At 40.6% G+C, this 25,492-nt stretch overlaps 2 protein-coding genes across 2 annotated transcripts; one reads left to right on the top strand and one right to left on the bottom strand.

Annotated features, from left to right (window-relative positions):
• Positions 1-95: 95 nt before the first annotated feature.
• On the top strand, positions 96-8,383 carry LOC140947466 (medium-chain acyl-CoA ligase ACSF2, mitochondrial-like). The gene is made up of 14 exons (XM_073396576.1): positions 96-212; positions 1,128-1,223; positions 1,442-1,500; positions 2,097-2,186; positions 2,706-2,797; positions 3,124-3,200; positions 3,610-3,717; positions 4,694-4,842; positions 5,789-5,843; positions 5,923-6,009; positions 6,734-6,786; positions 7,422-7,479; positions 7,558-7,626; positions 8,066-8,383. The coding sequence occupies exons 1-14, from the start codon at positions 120-122 to the stop codon at positions 8,114-8,116; spliced, it is 1,137 nt and encodes a 378-aa protein (XP_073252677.1). The 5' UTR covers positions 96-119; the 3' UTR covers positions 8,117-8,383.
• Positions 8,377-25,492, bottom strand: LOC140947459 (medium-chain acyl-CoA ligase ACSF2, mitochondrial-like). Its single transcript, XM_073396567.1, has 20 exons — positions 25,239-25,492; positions 23,831-23,990; positions 23,148-23,276; positions 22,580-22,633; positions 22,140-22,258; positions 20,996-21,049; positions 19,997-20,117; positions 19,048-19,140; positions 18,118-18,176; positions 17,227-17,316; positions 16,936-17,027; positions 16,339-16,412; positions 15,095-15,202; positions 14,076-14,224; positions 13,321-13,375; positions 12,719-12,805; positions 11,930-11,982; positions 11,552-11,609; positions 11,018-11,086; positions 8,377-9,707 (listed from the first exon to the last, which is right to left on the bottom strand). The coding sequence occupies exons 1-20, from the start codon at positions 25,382-25,384 to the stop codon at positions 9,648-9,650; spliced, it is 1,830 nt and encodes a 609-aa protein (XP_073252668.1). The 5' UTR covers positions 25,385-25,492; the 3' UTR covers positions 8,377-9,647.

Below are 25,492 nucleotides of genomic sequence, written 5' to 3'. Positions count from 1 at the left end.
AAGAAATTTGGGAGCTTTGTCCATGATTTATCGAAGTGTGGCTTAGCCATTCCTATTACAAGAAGAACATAGGTGATACTGGAATTATTTTCAGTGGGACATTTTCATTTCAAGAGTTAATGGAGATGGGAGGCATAGAGGACAGACAGCAGGTGGAAAATTTACAGAAAGAACTTCAAAGTGACAATCCAATCAACATACAGTATACTTCTGTAAGTAATAACCTTACTAAAATGTAGCATGAGGATCCCTTAAATTTCCTTCATACATTTACTGTAATTTTACCCTCAGTAACTCCAACCCTCAATAACTCGAACCTTCGCTAACTCGAAGTAATTTTTGTTTCCGTTCAGACAATTTCTATATAATTTTACCCCCGATATCTCGAGCCATGTTTTAAGAGCGTAACAGGTCAGAAAAAAAAACAGTGCACTGAAGTCCAAAACATTGAATTTATTGATAAACAACAGTGTCAATTCTTTGTCTTTATTTTTATATCACTCCAGTTCAAGTTCAGTGTTCATCCCTCTGTAATTAATCAATCTTTGCTGCTTGATTGTTTTAAAAATATTAATCTAGAACTCTTGCTGCCCTTGAAGTGAAGAGTGCATGATTCTTGCATTTCCTTCCCATCCATTTACTTATTTCCTTATTTTCAGTCAATTTCTATGAAATCTTGATAACTCAAACTTTTTTCAATTTCCCTTGAAGGTTCGAATTATCGGGAGTCGACTGTATTTCTAGATTCCAATTTTCACAATGACTGAGTGACTTCTTGCTTGTTGATGGGTTGAAAGCTATGCTCTGTGAGAGTGCTGTGGGGGGAAATGATTTGGTGATTTTGCAATTTGTTTTTCTTTGTTTCCTGCATTTCACTATGTTAAGAAACTTCCCCCGGAAACGTAGACTTAAAAAGATGTCAATGTTTTTGTAAAAAAACAAACAAACAAATGGACTACAATTTTCCTAAATCATAAAAAACGACATCATAATGTCAATAAACTCAAGTTGTAACACGACAGCACCAGACGAGTGGTTTCACTGCAAAGTTTTGACATTTTGACCTCATTTCTTTGACTTGTAAGAGTTGATTATCCAATTTATTTAAACTTTCATTCCTTAAACAGGGCACAACAGGAAATCCCAAGGGAGCAACATTGTCTCACCATGGAATTCTTAACAATGCACATTATGTTGGAGAAGTTTTGAATTATGAGAATCAGGTAATTTTTTTAAGGGAGGAGTGAAAGGGAAAGTTACTCATTCAAGCTTTCACGATTGTAAACTTTTGGTGTCATGATTTTTTTAAAATTAGGTATTCAGGTAGCAGAGTGGTGCGCCTTCAAAAAGGCAGTAAAATTTCAAAGTTTAGTAATCAGTAGCTCACGTCAGGAAATTAAATGGCCAGAGGTTTAACTACTGTTTGTTTTATTTACTTTAGTATTCCAGAATTTGTATTCCTGTTCCACTTTACCACTGTTTTGGAATGGTGCTAGGAAGGTATAAAAGAGTGAATGTCATTTCCTGACTCCAATCTTCTGCTATGTTTGTCAATCTGAAACGTGATTTGTTCCTGTATTACATGTATTGTAGCTGAAACAGTAAAAATTAATAAACCATTTCTGAGTTCCAAAAACCCTCATATTCAAAACGAAGCTAAGTGCAATTCCTTTCTTGTGCAAATGAAATTAAAAGTCATTTCCATATCAATGTCTTTCCACTTAGCTTCGCTTTAAATCAGAGGCTTGGGGAAACTCGGAAATGAAATTAGTGTTTTTGATTGTTCGTGCCGCGTGGGAAATTTGCTTCAACCAATCAGAAGCACTACCCATCTGGGTAGTGATGCGTCATCAGTTTGGAATTTCTGCAGTCGTCCCTCAGAAGTCATTTGGCGGGAAACCAGTGGTGGCATCTTGAAAGGTCGGCTGTTTTCACCGGCTAGTCCCCGTTGCTAATCTCAACACTAGACTTCAGCCCTGGATATTGGCAAGAGATGGCCAGGGTTACCCTATCTCTGTGCTCTGTGGTATCTGAGTGCTTTACCCGCTAAATTGTAAGCTAGAACAACTAAGCTTATGTTACAATTCTCCTTTCAGTTTAATGTGTGCAGTCTATGGTACAACGTCAGTTTACCCTTCTCGAGGATTTGACCCTGGAGCTGTCTTAACGGCCATTCAGCAAGAAAGGTTAGAATTTTGTTCCTTTTATTTCAAATAACACTTTCAGGAAAATGCCTCGAAAAATTCCAACTTTTATTTAAAAAACTTGGAAACAAGCAGCATTACAGGAAAGCAATGGTAGAAAGCTCTTTAATAAGTTCCTTCACATGTTTAGAAATAAACATAAGAAGTTATTGTAAACCGCAAGGGGTGCATACAACAGTGTCAGAGTAAAACCTTTCTGTGCACCATAAACAGTAACTGACAGCAATGAAAAAATTGCCGCATCATTGAAATTCAGTCCTGAATTCAAAGCTGAACGCAAGCACGAAACTCTCATCTCACTTAAGCATCTCGATCCCTGACCTAAATTTACTACAAGGTTTTAGATTTAGTACGCTGTGACATATCATTTCTCGTATAAAGGTCCCTGGTTGGCCTATTCACTTTCTGAATGCTCTCCTTGTTTGTGTATGTTTTTTTGTTTGTTTACTTGTCTGCATAGAATGGGTTATGCTGTAGAAAGTACATTGCATTTTGTTTCAGGTGTAATTCTCTGTATGGAACACCTACAATGTTTATCGATGTCCTCAACCACCCTGCGTTTGAGAAATTTGATGTCAGCAGTCTTAATACAGGTCGATAATAGATAGATAACTATAGTATTCTGTTTTCTCTTATAATGTACATGTAGTTTCTCGTAACTTACTAGAAAAAGAAGTTGGCTCTTAACCAATCAAAGGCATCATGCAAAACAAGCGGCGTTATTTGGCTTTCTAGTTGTGTGTTTTTCATTTGCATCCAGCCATCTGCTGGTTGGCTTATTCTGTTTGCTGTGATTGTTGAGAATTGATAACTATCTTTCCTTTCTTATGATTGAGGTATCTCCTGACTGTTACATTAAATTCAGAAAAAGGTGGACGGGGAAGAGAATTTGTCCTAATTTCGTGCATATGTCTTTCAGGCGTCATGGCTGGTTCACCCTGTCCAATTGAAGTTATGAAACAAGTCTTAACTAAACTACACATGCCTCAAGTCACGGTAAATACAGAATGACTTTACTTGAAAAATATGACTGTTAAGGTGTTTTCCAGCATTCAACAACTAAAGTCCAGTTTAGAATTGAATTCCGAGCACTTGTTCCCTGAAGCGAATGAAACAAAACTCTTCGGGTTTCCGAAAAAACGAGTACCACCTCGCGAGGTAAACCTGAATTTTCGAAAATTTCTTCGCCGGAAACTCGTTTGCAACATTGTTGCGACATTTTATCGCGTTGCACAACATTGTTCCAACATTTGCTACCCTAAAAATCGTCTTTGCAAGTCGTTTCGATCGTATATACATCATCTTTAGTCAAGCTGGGTGTTTATCGAGTAAACGTTATAATTGGCAAAGCAGTTGTTACTTAATCTGATAATTTGTGAGCTTGATGTAATGAATTTTGCTGTAGATCTGCTATGGTTTAACGGAAACAAGCCCGGTCACCGCTCAGACGCTGATGGATGATCCAGTAGATTTACGAGTTTCAACAGTAGGACGAGTGCACCCCAACTGCGAGGTACGCCGCTTTTAATACAAACAATTATGCTGCTAAATGAGATATTTTATGTTTACAGTCCAACCCCCGTTAATACGCACGCTGAGAGGACTACAGAAAGTGCTTCCGTTTTAAGTAGGTCTCCATATAGCCTCCCACGCAGACGTTCTCAGGGCTTCGTTGGCGAGGATTGCGTGACATCTGGGTGAGAGGCTGGTGTCCATAGTCATGTCATGCTGTTTTATTGGCCAAATTGGATCAAAACATAAAGGAAATAAAACAGACTATCAGCATGAGCACTATGTCTCTGAGGACAGTCTTTGTGAACACGCAAACGTCGCTCAGAACTCATTTATAGCCAAAATAGTCAGTTAATTGACGTGTACTAATACTTCGTCTAGATCGGTATTCTCAACCAAGCTTCTTTTAGGGGCGAGGTTAACTTTTTATTCGAATGCATTGGTTGGACCAGTAACGGGGGGGTACTGCCATATATGGGCTATATAGGTATGTGCTGCTGTGAAGGGTATGGTTTTCAAGCAGTTTACTCTGGGATAAGGTATATAAATAAGAGAGTTTGGGTCTAGGCGAGGGTATCATTTTCCATTTAAACTGATCAATCGGCTGAAGACTTTAGTTTAGACTAGGGAAACCGGAAATTGCCACTCAAGAATATAAAAAAATCAAATCGGTTTTGATTTGGCTGGACTGTGCGTGTGACCTCAGTTGCTTCTGGAAAACAGCTACTCTAGGATAGGGGGGGATTTCGGGAGTTTAGTCTAGTGTAGGGTATCAAAATTCACTTGAACTAGCTCTGGTATAGGTTAAGGGTTCCAGAGTCCCAGCGGCACATCCCCACCCAAAAAGTCCTAAAGTATCCCGCAGGGGACCAGAAAAAGCTGTCCGTTGTGCTCATTCGCGGCCGTAATAACGAGTTGTCCGTATAAGAGGGTATCCGTAAAGCGGGGTTTGACTTTATTTACTTTTCTTTTTTCAGGCAAAAATCATAGATAATGACGGACGTGTTGTACCTATCAATACCTCTGGGGAGATATGCTTTCGAGGGTATAGTGTCATGCTGGGATACTGGGAAGATAAGGAAAAAACTGACGCCTGCATTGAAGCCAGCGGCTGGTTCCATAGTGGGTGAGTCCTTTATGACATGAAAGCAGTTGTGGCTTAATATGTGACATGGCGTTTAGTATTGAAAAGGATGAGCGCTATAGAAATATCATATTATTAGGTGTGGTCACACTAGACGTCTTTTCCACTGTTTCCCAGTCGATTTCACGCCTGCGGTAACACTGTAAAAATTGCTCATGGGGAATGGTAAACCTTTAACCGATTTGTCGGGAAATACTGTACTGATTGATGGCACGAAGCATGTGATGTTTTCGGTGATTCTAGTGCTTGCATTACAAGCTCAATCACAAACGCAAACTAGTTGTTCAGAACCTTTTTTAAGATGAGAACGTCAACGCCGACAACAATTACGATTCATCCAGACCTTGCAGTTTTTGGTTGTATACCTAAGATCACGTCGATAGTAGCGCGTAAGATTTGGCGCCAATTTGAACACAGCACACAAAGATCACTTGATTTTTACTGTTTACTACTTTTCAGTTTCTCGTGATTTGTTGAGCCCCTTTGGGTTCGTACTAACCCATAGAGCCACAGGCAACCCAGACTCACAACAGCCTACTTGAAACTTTAATTATAAGGAGTTGTATGGGAATTTTTATCGTATGATCGATAAAACGGTTGAAATGTACATAAACAGTATACATACCTCATAAAGAGTTGTCTGTGTTGTTTTCTTACTGTTTCTTGCCCTATAAACGCCTGTTTAGCAAGTTTTAATGTTATGGTACCAAAACATTAAAACTTGCTAAAATGGCGTTTCATTGGGGAATTCATGGAAATGTCCCGAGGCAATTTCACCTCAGAAAAATCGGTCACATACTAAAATTTGCTTCAAGAGTCATTTACCCATGGCTAGTGTGACCGCAATTATTATGATATTATTGTTATTAGATGTGGCGGGAGCTGCGAGTATCTAGAGTACGTTGTCGTGATTGTGTTTTTCTTGAAGGGATTTGGCAACAATGGACGAAGACGGATACATAAAGATCATTGGAAGAATTAAGGTACATTTATTCTTTTAAAAATGCACTCCACTGGTTTTAATAAAGCCTCCTAAAATTTGGTATTTTGCTTCACGTCAAGGATCTAATAATTCGTGGAGGAGAGAATATTTACCCCACAGAAGTGGAGCAGTTTCTGTACAAGCATCCTAAAGTGCAGGACGTTCAGGTAAATTCAGCTATGTAAGCTTTTAGAGAACTGTATTGCTTTTTTTTGTTTGTTTGTTTGTTGGCATATTGCTCTCCCCCGGGGGGGGGGGGAAGACTCAACAAACTTATAACCCTAACGGGGAGGCCCTGTCCTGTGGTCCGACCCCTTGCCCTTTTGCATACCAACCTTCTGTTGCACTGTCTTTGCAATATAAGCAAATCACTCAACCAAGGAAGTTTTCTGGTCCTTTTGACAGCCCAGTATGCGTCTGTTAGCCAGCTTTTGAGTCTTTTACAGCCCGAATTGACAGATTTCCCTCCCCTTTCATATACTTGAACAAGTGAATTTCCTACCCTTTCAGGCCTCTGCCCCGTATGAGCCATTATAGGGCGTACCCCGTGGGATTGGCCATTCTGACGTTACGAATGAAAATGGATTGGTGTCTTGCCGAATTGCACCATTGGGTTGATGTTTGAACATTATCACTTCTTACATTGGCTGTTACGACGTTTGGCGGGAAACTGGGTAAAAATTTGCCCCCAAAACAGCGCCATAGTACAATTCGACAGAGTAACATCGACACCGTCTTAAGTGCAACTTCAGAATGGCTAATTTCGATTCAAGTTGTTCAAGGACCAAATTTGGAAAAGGGGGTCTTTGACAATGCAAGCCCGGTCATCTGATAGCGTTCCCCGGCATGAATGTAGAAGTGTGAACTTTGTTTTATTTGGCTTACCTTCAGGTTATTGGCGTCCCTGATCAACGGCTGGGAGAAGAAATTTGCGCGTGGATCAAGTGAGATATTCCTTTTCTTTGCATAATAACACTTAAATTTGCTTTGATACCTTGTAGAAGGTTACGGGAAAAAATGATGTTTTCCCACGAAGTAAAGTAAAGAGAAAATAAGAGTTATTTGAAGAGGTTTGCCCGTCCAGCTCAAAGGCTGGTTGATTGCATTAAGCATTTAAACTTACAGTTTAAAAAATCTAAATACAATAAAATTTAAATTACAACACAAATTTGAGAAACGTCAATAAGAAATCACGGTAAAAAAAGACTGTCTTGCTTGGCGGCAGAAAGTCTTTATTCTTTTGCAGTGTTTATTGTGTTTAATAGAAGTTCATTAAAAGGTTTTTCGCCACTTAAAAGAAAGGTCCTTCTCCCGTAATGAATTTTACTCTTTGTTAGATATAACCCGATACTCTGCTTTGTAGTGTAGTTCTGAATGTTGTAAAATCTAGCTTAATATAATAGAAAGTAGCTTGGGCCAAATAAATGAGGAGAAAGAAGAGCAAGCTTTGCCATTAGCTCGTGAGCCACGGTTTTCTTGTGGACTTATCCAATAAAGAACCCTTCTCACGTAATTTTCAGACCAGTACAGGAATATAAAGAATCGTTTGGATAAAACTAACAGCCACTTTTTGTTTCAGATTACACGCTGGTGAGTCAGCCACTGAAGAGGAGATCAAAGAGTTTTGTAAAGGCCAGGTATGCTTTACGAACGTTAATCTACAACTTTACTTTTTGACTTCAATACTCGTTACATTCTTGTCGTGTATTTTTCAGATTGCTCATTATAAAATTCCTCGTTATATCACGTTCGTCGATGAATTTCCTCTCACTGTAACAGGAAAGGTAAGAACTGAACCTTAGAGGGCGAGGGTAATGGAAAAGCTTGGAACTTGAGGGGGTGGGAGTAACGCAAATGGTAAGTGCACGTGTCTGTGGGGATGGGTATAGGATGAGGGAAAAGAATTTGACTTTGCTGTCAAAAGAAAAGGTCTTTTCCGAGTTCCAACAATTCTCACTTTGAAAGCTAGCGAGGCTAACTGCCAACCTTTCTTGTGAAAATGAGTTTTATTGGCATAAAAATGAGAAGTCATTTCATATCGGTGGCTTCGCATTTAGCCTACCTCTGAATGAGAGGCTCAGAAATGACCATTTTGATGGCTGCAGATTCTGAATCGTGTTAGGTCGTTTAAAGTTTGTGTGAAGACTTCTCGTGATAAGCCAGTGACTTCAACCGCAAAACAAGGACATTAAGTCCTATTTTCAACGTATTGTCTCCTTCTAGGTGAAGAAGTTCGTCATGAGAGAGAAAACAAAAGAAGACCTAAATCTTTAACCAAGAACATACTGATGGTCTGGCGACAAGATGCGGTCTCCTTATGCGATGCTGGTCGTACATGACATTGCCTATCAGAGCTGATGGTAGCTGATTACTCACAGGAATACAAAAAACAGAGAGTTCTGGAAATGACCTTCACAGCGTGAACTGTAATTGCACTCTCGTTTCTGGCTGGACCACACTACGTACTATGCACAGTACAAATGAGGATTCTAATGTGAACACGACAAAATATTAAACAATGCCACTGTGATTACTTTTTTTTTCTTAAGTAACATTTATTTGGTTACAACACTTCTTATGACAATACTTACATTTAAATGGAGGGAAAATAAAAACAACGTACAAGAGAGAAAGGAAAAATACAGTGTTACGGCATTTACAACTAATTAAGCCACTATGATTACTGGCAGGACCTGAACCACCTTTCTGAAAACTGAAACACGAACATGATGTACGTTTTTTAATGACAGTGGTTTTTGAAGTGCGATCTTCAATGATTGCAGACAATGACAATAGTATTGACACTGAAGGGAGGGTGAAGGATTTTGAAAGCGTCACAATTGTTTATGGAATAATTAAAGTACAAATTCTTTTTACACTTGTGAGCTCATTAATAACCCTTCCTAGTCCTTCCCCTTTCGCAGAGGGTTCCCGTTAGGTAGTCCAATACAAAAATGCATAAATTAAAAAAATGGTAAACGCTCGGTGAACAATGGGAAGAGGGAAAGTCTCTTTCCTTCCCATCGTTCCCCGCGCGCTTGTTTTCTTCCCTCTCCCCAGCCTCCACAGGACGCAAAGAGGCCTCTAGGGAGGAGAAAGTTCCTGGAATGGCGGAGTGGTTTGTTACTCTAACTTTAAAATCTGTGAACGAACCGGTTAGTAATTATAACTTGAAACAAACCTCTTCGACAAAAGTTTGCATAGTTCTATAATTTCTTAAGATGTGGCATAAAAAGGAATTTGAATTGTTCAGTTAGTTTCTGTTTTTCTTTTCCCACTATTCGTATAGTCGCCTTCGCAGTCTTTATCCCTTAGACAAACAGCAACAATTAAATTGAAGGCGTATCAAACTGTTAAAGGGTTATTTATTATCGTATATGTTCAACCCAACATTTCGGTGAAGCACAAAATGAAAGGATGTCATCTGTTGTTGTCAGTTATTACAATGTATAAAAATTTTACTAAGTTTACAACTTATTGTCCCTGCAAAGAACGTAAGAACCTGTTTATATATCCTACATTGTACGAATTATATCGATGTAAAACGAATTTTACACATGGAGATATCTGGTTGAAATTTCAGCGAAAATAAATAATTGTCTACAAGATGTAAAATGAACCAAATTTTGGATTTCTAAATAATTTTCATGTGCTCTTCCTAACTTCCCTTCCTGTCCTGGTGCATTTTTACATGTGAGGTTATAATTTCACCCCTAATTTCCTTATTTTGATTTCAACGAAGAGAGAAAGCTAGCTGTCATTTTCGGTGTGTACAACCATATTCACAATTTGCTGTTTGCCTTTCTTAAGTTAAATAGGATTGAAACTCTTCTGCTGCTTGTTCTTTCATGACGTACTTCTTAACCTAAAAACAAGGTGAAAGGCGTGAGGAAAAATTGAAGAAAACGACAAGTAACTATAACATACTGTTGATAAGGATCCCGGATGGAAGGGTGGCGCCTCCTTGTCAATCACCGGGTGCATTCGTTGATAAACCCAGTAAATGAAACGTTTGTTGATCCGAAGGGAAACTATTATATAGAGTACTTTCTCGTCGAACTATTAGTTGATTAAACAGGGCTGAAGTACACTTTTTGAGGCAATGTATGGTATCGTAAAGTATAATCATTCAGATGAACAGTTCGGGGTTTTTTTTCAACGATGCCGCTGGTTTTCTTAACAGGTAGAAACTACGATTGATCATGAATCTGTGTACCAAATCACTACAAAAAAAAAAACTTTAAAAAACAGTGGATAAGATAAAGGCTGAAAAACCTGAATTACTAAGATTATGGTGTAGTGGATATCGGCTCAGGGGATTTGAATCTCTCTCCTAGCCAAAGAGAAAGCTCTCCATTTCGAGTGCTTAGCGAAGTGAGCCACTAGTGAACATGGGAACGAGAGGCAAGCCACGAGGAGTCAAAGCAACGAGGAGTCGTCTTCTTTCAAGTACCACTCGCGCGTGGTTTCTAACGATATCCCCAAATTGGGAGCTTGCTCGAAGGCTACTTTCTCCAAGTTGAAAATGAAGAATGCGTGTGAACAGAATACAAATTTCGATTCCTAGTATACCATGCTATGGTCTGAATAAGACAACAAAATCCAGAGCGAGTAACCTCTATCCACAAAAAGCGGTCTAAAACTCCCTACTAAACTAACGGTCTAAAGCAGTACCTACTATACTACTAACGTGTCTTAAACAGTTCCTTCTATACTACTGACGGTCTATAAAAGTCCTACTATACTACTAACGGGTATAAAACGGTGCCTTCTATACTACTAACGGTCTAAAACAGTCCCTGCTATAGTACTAACGGGTCTAAAACAGTCCCTACTATACTACAAACGTGTCTTAAAGAGTCCCTACTATACTACTAACGGGTCTAAAAAAAGTCCCTACTATACTACTAACAGGTTTAAAGCAGTACATACTACACTACCGACGGTCTAAAACAGTCCCTACTATACTACTAACGGGTCTAAAACAGTCCCTTCTTTACTACCAACGTTTCTAAGACAGTACCTACTATACTACTTAAGTGTCTTAAACATTCCCTTCTATACTACTAACGTGTGTTCTAAAACAGTCTCTTCTACAACGTGACTACTAATTATAACGTCTACTTACGTGTCCTAACAATCAATCTTCAAGGAAATGACTTTCACTTCGCTCACCTTTCCTGAAGCTGTCATCGGATACTCGTCTACAAATTTAATGTAACGCGGAATCTTGTAATAAGCAATCTATCGAATAAACATTGCCAAATCAGATGCGCCAAAAGAATGCATAAACTAGGAGAGGCAATCACGCGGGAAATCGTACTTTCTTTATTTCGACTTATAATATCATTGGACCTGTTTTAAATTTATACCCAATACACGTACAGAAACTAAATATCCCACATCTTCTGTAAATGGGGTTCAAGACTACACAGTCTAAAAAAATGATAGAGAATTATCGTGTTTTTCCGGCTAAAAAAGTTTTTTTTAAATGAGGAGAAGGTGAGAATTTTGAATATTATTTACCGTATCTTCTTTCGAAAGGCTAAGGGTTTAAGATGATTTCTCGCAAAAGTTCTAGCATTTTTCAATACATGTACTCAGCACTCTAGAGAAAATACAACGAATCGGTTTATTAGTAAAGATGTGGCGACGGAAATCCTGCGAATCTGTAACCGAGGGCCATGAAATTTGATAAGCATGCCTTACCTGACCGTTACAATAGTCTTTTAATTCTCCAGCGGTCATAGTTTCTCCTTTCCATAGCCTGACGATAAATCAGTGAAACATTAGGAAAGGATGCTAGCGGTGCTATCTCTTTAAAAACGTCTTGCAGTTACCCCTACCCCAACCTATGTCAGTACACGGATTCAATATGATGTAGGGTGGGACCGGAACTGGACATGTGCTGCTTAATGAGTATAAAAACGGGCCAGAAGCGCAGATTTGTCCAAAGACTTTTGTCTATGATTGTATGGCTTTCCACTGCTTTCCGTCTTCTTTAGTACGATGTATATGTTGGAACGAATCCATGACGAATATGGCCAGTTGGGCGTACAACCCAAGCTTAGAGGCAAGTTAACTTACTTGATCCAAGCACACACTTCCTCTCCAAGTCTCTCATCCGGGACACTTATCACCTTATCGATCAAAGAAAATCTGACATCAGATGAATAAAACCTAAGCGAACATAGCAGAGTCGGCCACCCTGAGGAGTATTGGATTGATTAAGACCCTAATTTAGATTCGAACCTCAAACAAGAAAGTTCGAGGATCATTAAATTCTTTCATCATTCGACGCAAATTTGGGAGAAAGGGTAGCACAGTGGTGAGAGCACTCGCCTCCCACCATTGTGGCCCGGGGTCAAATCCCGGCGACGACGCTATATGTGAGTTGAGTTTGTTGTTGGTTCTCTCCTTTCCTCCGAGAGGTTTTTCTCCGGGTACCCCGGTTTTCCCCTCCCCTTAAAAACCAACCCTTTTAAAATTCCAATTCGACCAGGAATCGGGCGGACGAAGAACCACTTAGTGGATGCGCTACCTTAAGACCGTTATTTATTTATTTTATTTATTTGTTTTTCTTCCATTTCATTGGTTGAGGGCCCACCACGTGACCTGCATATAGCTGCCTATAAATAATCGACTGCTTATGCGCAGTGCTTGGCTGCAAATAATATTCTGCTCATGCGTAAAAGTGAAACAACGCTTTTCTCCTTCTTGCAACTGCTCTGACGTGAAAATGGCAGATCGTCTGCAATCCATGACTGTATTCATTAAAAAACAAACTCGGCAAATAATTGATCTGCTCGCCGCTGACTTAAATCACGATATTTTGCAGTAAGCCTTACGTACCCCTGCCTCAATAATACGTTTTACCTGGGCATCTTGTATCTTTGGATGAGTATGCAGAAAGTATTCAACTTCAGCTGGATAAACGTTTTGCCCTCCTCGAATAATTAAATCCTGTTGGATGAATTGAGACATAGGTAAGAATACTGAATGAGGGATCAGCACTAAACGTAGAGGACTAAAAAGTGCAGACAGACCGACAAACAACAGACATGAGACGGTCATGAGGACTAATCGATTGACTGATTGACTGAGTGAGTGACAGACTGATTAGCTGATTGACTGACTGACGGACTGACTGATTCACTGACTGATTAACGGATTGACTGACTGACTCACTGACTGATTGACGGATTGACTGACTGACTCACTGACTGATTGACCGATTGACTTACTGACTCACAGACGGAGTGACTGATTGACTGACTGACTCACTGACAGATTGGCTGACTTAATGATTGATTTGATTGATTGATTGATTGATTGACTGACTGAATAACAAACAACAGACAGGTAAGTAATAATACTTCCGTGCTGCATTGGTATGTTTATGTAAGCGTAGTTTTTCCAATGCCTTACTTTCTGTTTTCTGAATGTCAGATGCTGGCCAGTTCAACCTGCGCGTTTACCTTAAGTCTTCCTGCAATTCTCAAGTAGCCACGTTCATCCATCGTCCCGAGGTCGCTGTTGACAGAAGTGAAATAACATTTGTTAATCGTATTCTTAGATTTTGAAATGAAAAACCAAGAAAGCTGGAAAGAGCATCCACAAAACCGAATCACCAAGGAGTGAAGTCATCGTATCATAACCCAATTCCCCTTTACATATTTCCCCCCAGGGGTATCAAAAGACACGATATATTTACGGACTTTTCCCCCTATATCAAGGGTCGACCGTTGCCACTTGCCACTTCCCACTTTCAATAATACTCCAGAAATATATTTTTTCCGGGATATTATTAGCCAATACTCTAGCGGAACCTCACCCGGTAGGGTTGGTGGTTATTTTCTCCGACTATTCTCTCTTCAACACCTCACCACGACAAAATAATTGACGGATGCATGTTGATCCAGGCATGTGTAGCATGCATGGCAGGCGTATAAAAAGGGAAAGGGAAAAGGGAGAACAGCCCGAAAGGAAGAAGGGAGAGGGAGCCTGTGTCATGGTTGTGTCTTACTTAATACATGTCAATAAGTTACTCATTGTGGGTCAGCCAATCAGACATTTACGGACACTAGCCGGCCAAGGTCCGCAGAAATGAACAAAAGGGGGTTCTTATAGCAAGGCGCCCCTTTTCTTCTCTCCCCAATCCACTCCCCCTTTTCACCCTTGTCACGCCAGGTAAGCATGAGTAACAGACCGTACTTTACTTGTGGACTCCTACCCGGTGTGTAACCATCCGGTCGGTCCCACAGCTTTCTCCGTCTGTTCTTTCTCCCCCCAATATCCCATCATGACGCAGTACCCTCGGATACAAACTTCCCCAGTGGTATTGACCGGCACTACACTCCCTTCTCTGTCCACAATTTTTATCTATTCAGGAGAAAAAGAAAGAAACAAAGAATGATAATTACTGACACGCGAGAAGAATGGAATCGAAGATATTTTTCCCGAGTGTTACAAAAACCACTCTTATCGCGGACACAACTAAAGTAATCGCCGCGTTCGGAAAGGGAAATTGCATAATTTTCGATTTTCTCCTTAAAGTTATTTGGAAGGAAAAACAAATTTAATACACACCGTAACCCCGAAATTCTGAGGTAACCGTGAAGGTAAAAAGAACGTATTTTGTCCTGTTCTAAGGATACTACTTGTTTCAAGATAATAAAGCCCGGCGATGGCTTTGAGTTACATGTGTGGTCTCCATGTAGCCTGGGGACTTCAAGCAGGTTAGCTTAGTCGGTAGAGCGCTAGACTGACATGGGTAAGACTATCTGGGCCGGACCAATACTCGGGGTCTTACATGAGACGGCATGAAGGTTTTGGCTTTGCCCTAGAAATGGCTAGGTGATCGCGTGGCTCGTAGAAATGCCGACAGATCTCCAGAAAATGACTTAAAAAGAGTATCCTCAATTGGTACGTTCGTGCTAAATACATTGAAACGTAAATTAAGCAGCTTCTCTTTAACGAAGTCTTGAAGTACTAGCTTTTAAGAGGCTCTCAAAGTGATTGGCACGATTATAAATGTAGGAGTAATTACACTTCTACCACATCCTTTCGAAAATGCCTGCAAGTGAACTCAATTTATCAAAGCATACAAGCCCTTAAAAACACTGCATGGATTGCATGTTTGCAGAGGACACTAAATCAATTCCTGTTTTGTTTTCATGGTCTGTATTTATACTCTGAATCATACTTTAATTTGGGTGAAAGGAAGTCGCTTTAACAGTGGGCACATCTGACCTCTGTGTGTGGAAATACCTTTCCCACTGTGGACAATTCATTTTCGTCTGAACTGGCTATTGATGTTCCAGAAACCAACGGACTGGATTCTGTACAGCCGTAGACAATCTATAACAGGGAAAAGGGTACAAGTATTCTACCAACAAATAAAGAAGTTGGACTAAATAAGTTTACAATTAATAGCTGAAAAGCGAAAATTCAAGTGACAGGTGTGATTGATGAAGGCCATCAGAAAAAGGTCCCGCAAAGAACCGTTTCGGGGCGTCATAAATGGATTAGTAGGTACTCACAGGAGGTTTACTTCACCAGAAGCTAGGCATACGCAAAGGCATATTGCTCAGACTGTGGCAGCCGTATCTTTGGACAGATGTTTCGACTGCTGTACGCCTTCCCCAGATATACGACTTAGTATATCTCGTGAGTTTTGTTTTTTAATAGAGGCCTATTGATATGCGACAAAACGTCAGAGATCAAGAGAGTCAAGTCAGCATGGCGTGGCCGCGAGTTGTAATTAGGGACCTTACGCAAGGACGACGACGACGACGGCAGTGAAAACGTCGGTAAAAAATGTATCTGCGTTCTTTCAAACTTAATCGCGTCTATTTGGACCCGCTCAATATGTCAAAAGCAGGCGACTTTTCCTGGAGTTGAATTCTTAAGGATTTTATTCAGGTTCAAAAAGAGGAAGGAAAATTTGTCGTCGTATGTTCACGTCCTCCATAAAACGTCAAATTAGGAGGTTTCACGTCGTAGTCGTAGAGTGGACGTCAAGGAAATTAACTAAAAAGCGTGATGCACGTGCAGAGCTGTTGTTTTGATCATTAAAGCTATTGTTTTTTGAAGTCGTCGTTGTGGTCGTTGTCGTAGTTGCTAAAGCTCCCTAATGTTATGCAGTCGCCATCTTGATTTTATGGTTGAGTTCAGTCTGTTAAATTATCTAACACGAGTGAGCTCGTCCACCCTGCTCTTTGCTTTTTGGACGAGTGCTTAAAAAATCCACTAAGCTTTAGTACCATACTACAGTGGAACCTCAGTTTAATGAAGGGCCAAGGGGGTGGCAAAATTTGTTCGCTATAACTAGGTTTTGTTATATCGAGATTCTTTTTCATATATTTTACTGTTACTGGGGTAAAGAAAATCGTTCGTTATATCAAGGACTTCGTTACATAGAGGTTCATTATATCGAGGTTCCACTGTACGCACGTATACAAGTAACTGGATAAAAAACATAAAAAGAAATGTACCGTTAATTGTATTTTCAAAGTGGATACAACTTGCTTCATTAGTTCAGCAGAACACGATGATGCTCCAGTGAGCCCTACAAGTCAGTAGAAAGACAAAAATTCGACAATTTTGTTAGAAAGTGCGGATGGATGTTTCTCTGATTCTGCTCAAATGAACAGAAAAAATGCGCGTTGAGGCTAATTTGCGTACATTGAAATTCAAATGTGGCTTTGAGGCTAAGGGAAAAAGCGAAAGAAAAGGAACGAGAGAAGTGTTTTGTTCCTCTTAGCCTCGTAGCCAAGCATAACCTTTTTATATATAGAATCAGACTCTGGCATAAAAGTTTTCCTAATCATGAGTGATCATTTACTCAAGAGCTATTGAGCAGGTACTGCCTTTTTTCATGGTTTATTGCGCCAAATTTTCTGACCATTTCTTTTACCCTATGTAGCAGACGCTTGGAAGTTATTACTGAGAGCGAGAACGGAGTGCGCGACGGACACACGCCCACTCTCTTCTCGAGTGTCCCTTCACGCGCCAGGTTCTTTCTTCCGCCCATATTACTTGCAAGCGCCTGCTAGGCAGGTTACACTTGACGCTTGTTTTTGCAGCAATACCCTTTCGTAGAGTGGAAAGAACAAACTTGTCCAAATCAGGATTGGCGAGGGCATCAAGGAACATTGAGGGGGTTCCATACAGAGTATCACACCTGTAAAATAAGAAGCAAATAGATGATTAGGCACAGGGAAACCAGACAAGCTGTATAATTCTAAAGCGATGAACAGCAAAGCGTGCAAAAAAAAGTGTTTGGATGGATAAACCCTTCTCTTAGTTTGCCAAATGTGACTAAAATGCGAACTAGTTGCACTGCCACACATGTTCGTAACTGTCAATGAAAACTCACTCACCTCTCATCGTGAACAGCCTTCAGAGTAGCTGTGCTGTTATATCCACGAGATGGGTAGACAGCAGTTGCTCCCCATTCCATGCAAACTATGCTGCACCAAAACATAAAGGCAATTCTTATTTGGCGGAATTATTAATTAATGTAGGAAACTGAGCTTATAAAGACTGCCCCGTAATGCCAACACACAAATTTTTTTTTAAAAAAAACCATCCTATGTATCACTTTCACGAAGATGGATTAAAGTTCAGACTTACAGAATGAACAGTTATGAGTTTAACACCTCAATAATAAACGAATTATTTAAAGACTTCAGCAATCATTTAGTTTATCTTGATTATGACTGTTGTCTTAAAAAAGACGTCTTCAGTTTTCAGCCTAATTGGTCGCCCACAACCTGATAATGTGGCAGCCTCACTTTCGAGTTTTCCCAACGACGACGGCGACGGCAACAAGAACATCAAAACAGCAATAGCAAAACAACAAGTTTGCACGTACATAACGCTTTTTTCTACACTTCTTTGCCGTTACTGCACGACTACGACGTGAAAATGCCTAATTTCGCGTTTTATGGAGGACGTAAACAAGCGACAATTAAATTTTCTTTCTCTTTCTGAACTTGCAATTGAGTGCGGTCCCCAAGAAATCAACTCCAGGGATACTTGCCTACATTAGACTTTTTCAGCGAACTGGAATAAACGCGACAAAGTTTGAAAAAACGCTCATTAATTTTAAAAGTGACGTTTTTGCTGCCGTCGCCGTCGTCGATGCTAATAGTCCCTTTTATCTAGAAGGTGGAAAGCAGAGAAACCCAGAGAGACGTTTAAAGAAATAAATTTGAATATTGCAGGTCTTCAAATGGCAAAGTAACGAAAAGAGTACAAAACATTATAACCTGGTAACAGAGAGACCAGCGCAGTGGAATAGAGGCCAAGGAGAACAGACTCTTCCCGGCTGAATACAAAGAAAGACAAAAAAGTCAAAGTTAACCCTTTAAACCCTAGGATCAAAATTTGAATTCTCATTTGTTGCCCCTATTCATTTCCTACAGAAGTAGGGGGTAGAAGTTGATAAATTATCAAGCAAATTCATCTTGTGTGATCATGTCCGTAATTCTCATGGCCACTCTGTTTTACAAAGCATTGATATTACAAGGAGAAATTTGATGCTGGTCACTCTTAGGGCTTAAAGGGTTAAGGCAGATACGTAAACCATGTTCAGTTTGTTAACAGCATAAAATTGTAAACAAAGCTTCTGAATAACAGGAGTTGACCAAAGGGACCAACTCCCAGATCCCAGTTGGCACGATAGCTTAGTGGTAAGAGCGCTGGGGCCCATTTCTCGAAAGTCCCGATAATTAACGGGCCCATAAAGCTGTTGTTGTTTACATGCAAGATAGAAGTTTCAATAGCTTTGCATCTAACATGATGAAACTATCAGTTAATGGAACAAAATGGAGTGTTTTGCTAGCCAGGACCCGCGCTCTGCCTCTTATTCTTTTTATTTCGATTTGAATATTTGATTTCCGGCCCGAAAAGTTATCGGGACATTTGGAGAAACGGTCCCCTGCACGAAAAACGTAGAGGTCATGGGTTTGAAACCAGTTTAAGCCTGAATTTTTTGAGGCTCTTTCTCTCAACTTCTTCTGTTGGGTACATGACTAGGAGGATTTTTTCTCGTGTTACAAGAATTGATAAAGTAGGAATCGTCTGATGCGGTCGGAAATAAAACGTCTTAACTGTGTCAAAATTTTATGTCTGATTACTGAGAACGCCTTCCAGCGTTTTACTCTCCTGTTCAAGAAGAAAACTATTTCTTCTCTAACCTCTTGGAAATTCATGTTCTCTCCCACCAGCACAGCATTGTTAACTAAATTATGATGAGTCAACGTAACACCTTTGGGATGTCCAGTTGTTCCCTGCAGAATTAACACACAAGCAATGTCCTGTCTTGTTACATGATTTTAAAAATTAAAGAACCTGGTATTTAGTAATTATAATCAGTACTCCATCCTCAGAATTAGTCAGCGAAACAACTTTGTACAGTTCAGCAAACCACAGGTAGCCCATGCTCGAATTATGAGCATCGGCATTGTTGCATAACATTCGAAATATAAAGATTTTAGGGTATGGGGAAAACCTTAGAACGAGTCACAGTATTATGGCTACTGCCCAATAGTTTCCATTTGAATTGCCAGGTAAATGTCGGAGTTGTCTTTTTTAGTATCTTTATGTATCGGCGGACTGATGCAATTGATCTTTCTCCCGAAAACCCTGAATTTAGGACAAAAATGAAAGGCATAAACAGAAGACAGATGAATGAATTCAGCCCGAGAATTACACCTGACCTCGCCGATCGCCTCCAGGTGATGGGAACATTGCAGTACGACTACTTGAACCGGGGCTCTTGGAAGAAGATTATCCAATCACAACGTTTTTGTTGAAAGCAATAGATTCTCAAGTTTTTTTTTTTGCAAACGGACCAAATAACATTCAAGGTTCAACTATCCAACCGTTGAAAACTTTAAAACCGTTTGAGCATACCTCACCTCTCAGGAAAGAGCCCTCAAATTTATGAATGTTATTACTTCGGTTGAAAAAAAAACTTGAGAGTCTTGTTTTGAAAAAACGTTGTGATTGGATAATCTTCTTCTAAGTGCCCCGCCGGTTCGAGTAGTCGCACTGTAACACCCCACTCCAATGCTCTGAACCAAAGCGCAGTTTTATTTTGAAATCCTCCAAGGTTTTTAAGATAAAACCTGTTTGTGGACTCACCGATGTAAAAAGAAGACAAGCAGGATCATCAAACTGTATCATTCTCTTTAGCTCCTTCATCTTTTGTAAAACATCTACATCAACAGATCCATTTTTCAGCTCTTTAAATGGAGTAGTTCCCCTGTCAGGTTTAATCACATTTACCAATCAAAGTCAGCGGCATTTTGGACCATGGGCCACCTTTTTTAATTAACTCGTACATTTACGTTACTTCTTACTGTGTACAATTTGCGAGAGTGTTTCATCTCCTTAATACACTCAGCCTGCGTAACAGGCGCTTGAAAGAACGCTCAAAGAAGGCGCAAGAAAGGAAGAGCCGAGCGAGGAAGACACTCGAGGGAAGGGTGTCTCGAGTATCTCCATCGCGCGTCCCGTTCTTTCTTGAGCCCATTACTTCCCACCCAAGGGCCTGGTAAGCAAATAGAATACATCTTAAATAAGCTCCTCGAGGATCCATCAAGGGGACTCTGCATACCTCGTATCCATTAAATCTATGGTCTGAATTTCCGGCGCCGCTTTGCTTACAATGCTTTGTATCCCTATAATACCAAAAACTGTTTATGGTGACGTCATTTTGAGGAAAGCGAAGGGTTTTCTTCTTAAAAGGAGGCTCCTTGCGAGGGCTCAAAATCGTTAATATTCGACACAAAAATGCAAACAATCTTATTTGTAAGTATTTTGCTCCAGCTCTGTAGTATTTCTTATCGATCACTATACATACCTCTTGTTCTAGTCAAGGAAGGTTTCTTTGACACTCCATTTCCCCAAATCTCTTGTCTAAATATCCTGTATCCAGTTGTGAAAGTCCCGTAACCCTATAATTTTCCGCCTGTATTTTCGTTACTTTTAGGTGAAATGAAAGGCTCTGTTGTTAATTCGCTTTAGACCTTAAACACCGCTGACTGCTCTGCCAATGCTTGTTTTACTGCAGCAATGAAAACCTTGATTGTTTTTACAACCAGACGTATTGTAAACGACTGTGGTGTATGAGATACTGACCTGAATGGCTCACTAGTTTTGTTCACAATAAATACATCTCTCAGCTCCGGCAGTCTAAGTTATAACAAAAACAAAGGAGAGAGTTAAGAAAATTACGCAACCAGCTTTCAAATACTGTAAAAACGAAAGCACTTTAGGATAAGAATCACCTTTTTACTTTTGTCAACAGATCTGGTCAGGCTTTTACTTCAATCAAGCTAGGCTGAAATCGGTTTTTGCGTGTGTGCCTGTCCTGTGTTTGTGAGCCGAGTGTGATTGAATACCTCAAGTAAGTTCAACTTTGAATTATCTATCGTTTTTTGCTTTTTGTTATACCCTATGTACTTCCCATCTTGTCCATATGTACTGACTTAAATCTACTTTCGTTTTCTGGCACATGTGTCCAAAATGGAGATGAATAAGGCCTCCCGCCTTTACATGGCTCCAGACAAATTTTTGGGCGACCAAAAACGTGTATGTGTTTACACGGGACCCGCGGAACCTTGCCAGTTTTTGAACGGCAAAATGTTCCAGTTTTTCAGCGTCGTTCCCAGTCGTCCTCGACGATTTCGGATGTGACGTCTCCTGTTAAGTTTGTCGGGAAAATTCACCGAGCTATCGTACTCGGTTCCAGGCCTCCTCTGGTAACTCGGAGAGCGCGAACTGCCCTGGGTACGAGGCTGCCAGTTTTTCACCTGATCAGAAGTAGGTCCCGTATAAACGCGTTGCACAGGTAAAAAATTCGCCTGTTCAAAAATTTGACCGGACAAGCGTGTAAACGGGGTCTAAAACGAACTAACCAATCAGCTGCTCAATTTACTTATCACTGAATATTGCTTCAAAGTTATCGCAAAGAGAATAGCTACACAGTACTCAAGTACTTTAATTTGCTTGAAGTTTCCAGTAAGCGACCAGCCACAGTTGAAACATGTTATTTTGCGGCTCCTTGTATTCAGTTAAGATGTTCAACGTGCCCGGGTGATATGGTTGTGCGCATGCGTAAGGTAATGGTCATACTGCGGAGTTGGTAGGTGTGCCTCAGGACTAATATTGGTATAGTGTAACCTAGCCTGCGTCCCTGACGCAATTTAACCTCGGTTAGTAAATTAACTAGAGTTTAGCTTCGTCTGTGGCACAGGCTAAGTACCAACCCGAGCATAACAACCTTGTACTGTAAAGACTTCCTGGTTTTGCCTCAGGTAGTTCTGGTACTATGTTTGCCATCATGCTGTAAAAATTCTGTGTTTTAAATTCATCTGCTATTATTACCGCTTTACATCCTGCCTTAAAACGAAAAACAATATGTATAATTACTGAAAGTTCGAAAGAACGCGACAACTTTCAAACTTAATCACAATTCAATTCCCGTTTTAAACGACCAGTTTTGCGAATCGGAAAAATATTACAGAGTAGCCTAGTTCCCAGGCTAATTCGCGCTATCCGAGTGAGCGGAAAAAGCCTGGAGACGAGCGCGATAGCTCCAGACAAGCTTGGGAACGAGGTTGGCTGGGGACTACAGGGCATGAGACTCAGGAGTAGAAATGAAAAGACGACCAAGAAATGCAAAACATACCTTAAACCGGCGTTTATAATTGTCTGACTTACCTTCTTTAAAATGTATTCAGCTTCGAACTGTTGGTATGCAGGATTTAAACAAACCTGTGTCAAAAACGAACCCAGAAGATGTGAGACAACTCTCTGCCACATATAATATGGACCCAGTGTACTGCTCGCGCTGCCAATTTTCCCCAATGTACCCTTTTAACCCTTAACTTCTACCCTTAACGTTCTCCTTTTTTACACCAGGGACCTTTACGATCCGAGGAAGAGGACGGCACGCGAAACTGAAAACGTCCCTTAAAAAGTAAATTCGAATTCATTCAATCTTCATCGCGATTATTCCAACTCGCCAACTTTGTCATTCCTGGATTAGAATTCCTAAGAACCATGCATATCCAACTTCAGAAAGAAAAGGAAAATTTCGTCAGCCTTACTTACGTCCGCCATGCTTAACAAGTGACATTAGGCAGTTTCAAGTCGTAGTCGTGCAACCAAGGCAAGGAAATATACAAAAGAGTGCGTTGCGCGTGCAGGGTTGTTGTTTTGATGTTTTCGTTGCCGTCGCCGTCGTCGGATCTTAAGGTCCCTACTTATCGAGATAACACGCACCTACCAGTATCAGTCCAATTTGAGCAGCAGCAAACTGTGTAAGGATCCAGTCTCTGCTGTTAGGTAACCAGATTGCCAATCGATCACCTTTTGTAAGACCTCGAGAAATAAGCCCCGCAGCAAGTTGATCGACCTGGAAGATAATAACAGGAATTATATATGTTTACAATGGTTTTCTTAGATTGCAAAGCAGTTGGTTAAAAAATTGGTATTCAAGGCGTGGAGCGCCAGCCGTGAGATCCGGCGCGCGATCCTCGCACAATGTCACACGCCCCAATGGTGTGCGAAAAAGGCATTTTTCGAGTTTCCTTTTTTAGTCTCACTCTCCGTTTTCACCCTCGTTCCAGACCTTTCGTTCGACTGCTTGTGCGCACTTGAGCTACGTGGGTTAGGTCAGAGGTCCTATCATGGCGTGTCAAAAAAACGTCTACAAGGGAGGCTGCAGATTTTAGATCCACGATCCCCGTTTACTCTTGTGTTCTTCTCACTTCGCGGGTGTTTCGTGGTGTTGTGGAAACCATTGTTGATTTGCTTTTGTGCTGCAGAGTGGGTTTAATGTCCTTTCAAGCGTTTATATTACGTCATTGACTCTGGTTTAGACCTTTCTACAACGGCCATCTCTCTACAACGGCCATTTCCTTTGTCCCAAGGTGGCCGTTGGAGAGAGGTTCAACTGTATATTCTTACCTCATGTTTAAACTCTGAAAAAGTTGCTCGATGTCCATCTTCACAGAAGACATACGCCTCTCTCTCCGGGAACCTCTCTACAACCTTATCAAATCTTCCTCCAATTGTGTCACCCAGCAGAGGTTTGGTAGAAGTCCCGTGAGAGTAACTATACTTTAACCTGTAACGATGTACACACACTAATTGAATACCGTAAACTGCCGCTTATAAGCTCCCCCACTTATAATCTCCGGCTATAGGCCCTTTCACTGACAAACAAAATAATACATCCGATTATAAGCCCCCAACGAATATGAGCCTCCCCCCCTCCAAATTTATTGAAATGAAATCGATTTATTATGACTTTGAAGCTTTTAACATTCATAAAATTTAATTAGAATTTAATATAATTCATTTAATCAAAAGTAAAAACCAGTGGTGTTGTTGTATGATAACTCTTTTGTAGAAAGTCAGGCGTTAACTGAAACCACAAAGCGCACATGAATAATTTAAGTGGCACTAATCGTCTACGTGATAGCCTCTTTTTTCGTTCCCACCGCGGGGCATTTGGTAGCTCTAGTGTCCCCGCCCCCGAGAGTTTGCCTTCCAAGGCAAAAAAAGGGCTAATGCCCTGGGGTTAGCCCGGAAGGGGGGCATGGGCGCAGCTGTAATTGACTGATGCATAGCAGGTCAGGAGCCTATGAGTTTACGGCGTGTCTGAAAGATCAGGACATGAACCAGGATTGACTCAATGCTCTGGAGATCTAAAATCTGGAGGCTCTCTCTTTTTCACTACCCCCACCCCACCCCCAAATTTCAACAGACCCCCCTCCTCCGACAATTGACCCCGCTCCCAATGGGAATGGCTTAGGATATTATATGAAGTCTTACATAAATTGCATACTATCAAAATTCGCGATCACGGTTTAATGCCGAAATCCTGTGGGGAGAAGCGTTGCGTGACGTCATTAAAAACGGCTGTGTAGCAGACTAGCATATACGGCAATGATAAAGAAGAGCGTAAGCAGCGTAAGAACCTTGACAAGCAATTTTTGTAAAAAGAGGTACCTACTATCCTTCTGCTCAAGTCACCAGTAAAGGCCTCTAGCTAGACTTGCCTACAAGCTGCTACGAGTCGAGCTCAAATTCTTTCACAAGCGTGGCGCGAATCGCGAGCGGTAGTTTTTTTATGCTTTCAGTGGCAAAAGCGAGCCTACCAGAACCGGGAATGAGAAGCGAAGGACTATAAGGAAGTCTAGCCTCTAGCCTGAAAGCAAGCTCTCCATCATGTAAATTCACGAACGAGTGGCATGCACGTACGCGAAAAGAGAAGCGAGAGCGAGGGGCTTTGCCACCTGCCGCGACTGTATAACTACGAGTATAATTTGTACTGACCATAAACCTGTGATAATCATTTAAATCTACTTACCCTTCGTTGGCCGGTTGGACCCTGGAATTGTAAACTTTTGTGCGAGTTGAAATTTTTCTTGCGTGAGGCAGTTTTAAAGGAGGAAGTCGTATTGATATGTGTTTTGCTTTCCGCGTCAGTGCTATGTTTCGCATCAAGGAACCCATAATTTGGTCTTATTATCACACTTAGATCGAGTGAGAGATGAGTGAGGAACCATCCGGCTTTGAGATCATCACGTTACTGATAAACGTGTACTGGATAATTAGCCTGTC

This window comes from Porites lutea, chromosome 9 (assembly GCF_958299795.1).
Source record: "Porites lutea chromosome 9, jaPorLute2.1, whole genome shotgun sequence".
Taxonomy (NCBI): Eukaryota; Metazoa; Cnidaria; class Anthozoa; order Scleractinia; family Poritidae; genus Porites; species Porites lutea.
Note: the sequence above shows the minus strand (reverse complement) of the source record. Positions and strands in the feature narration are given on the sequence as shown.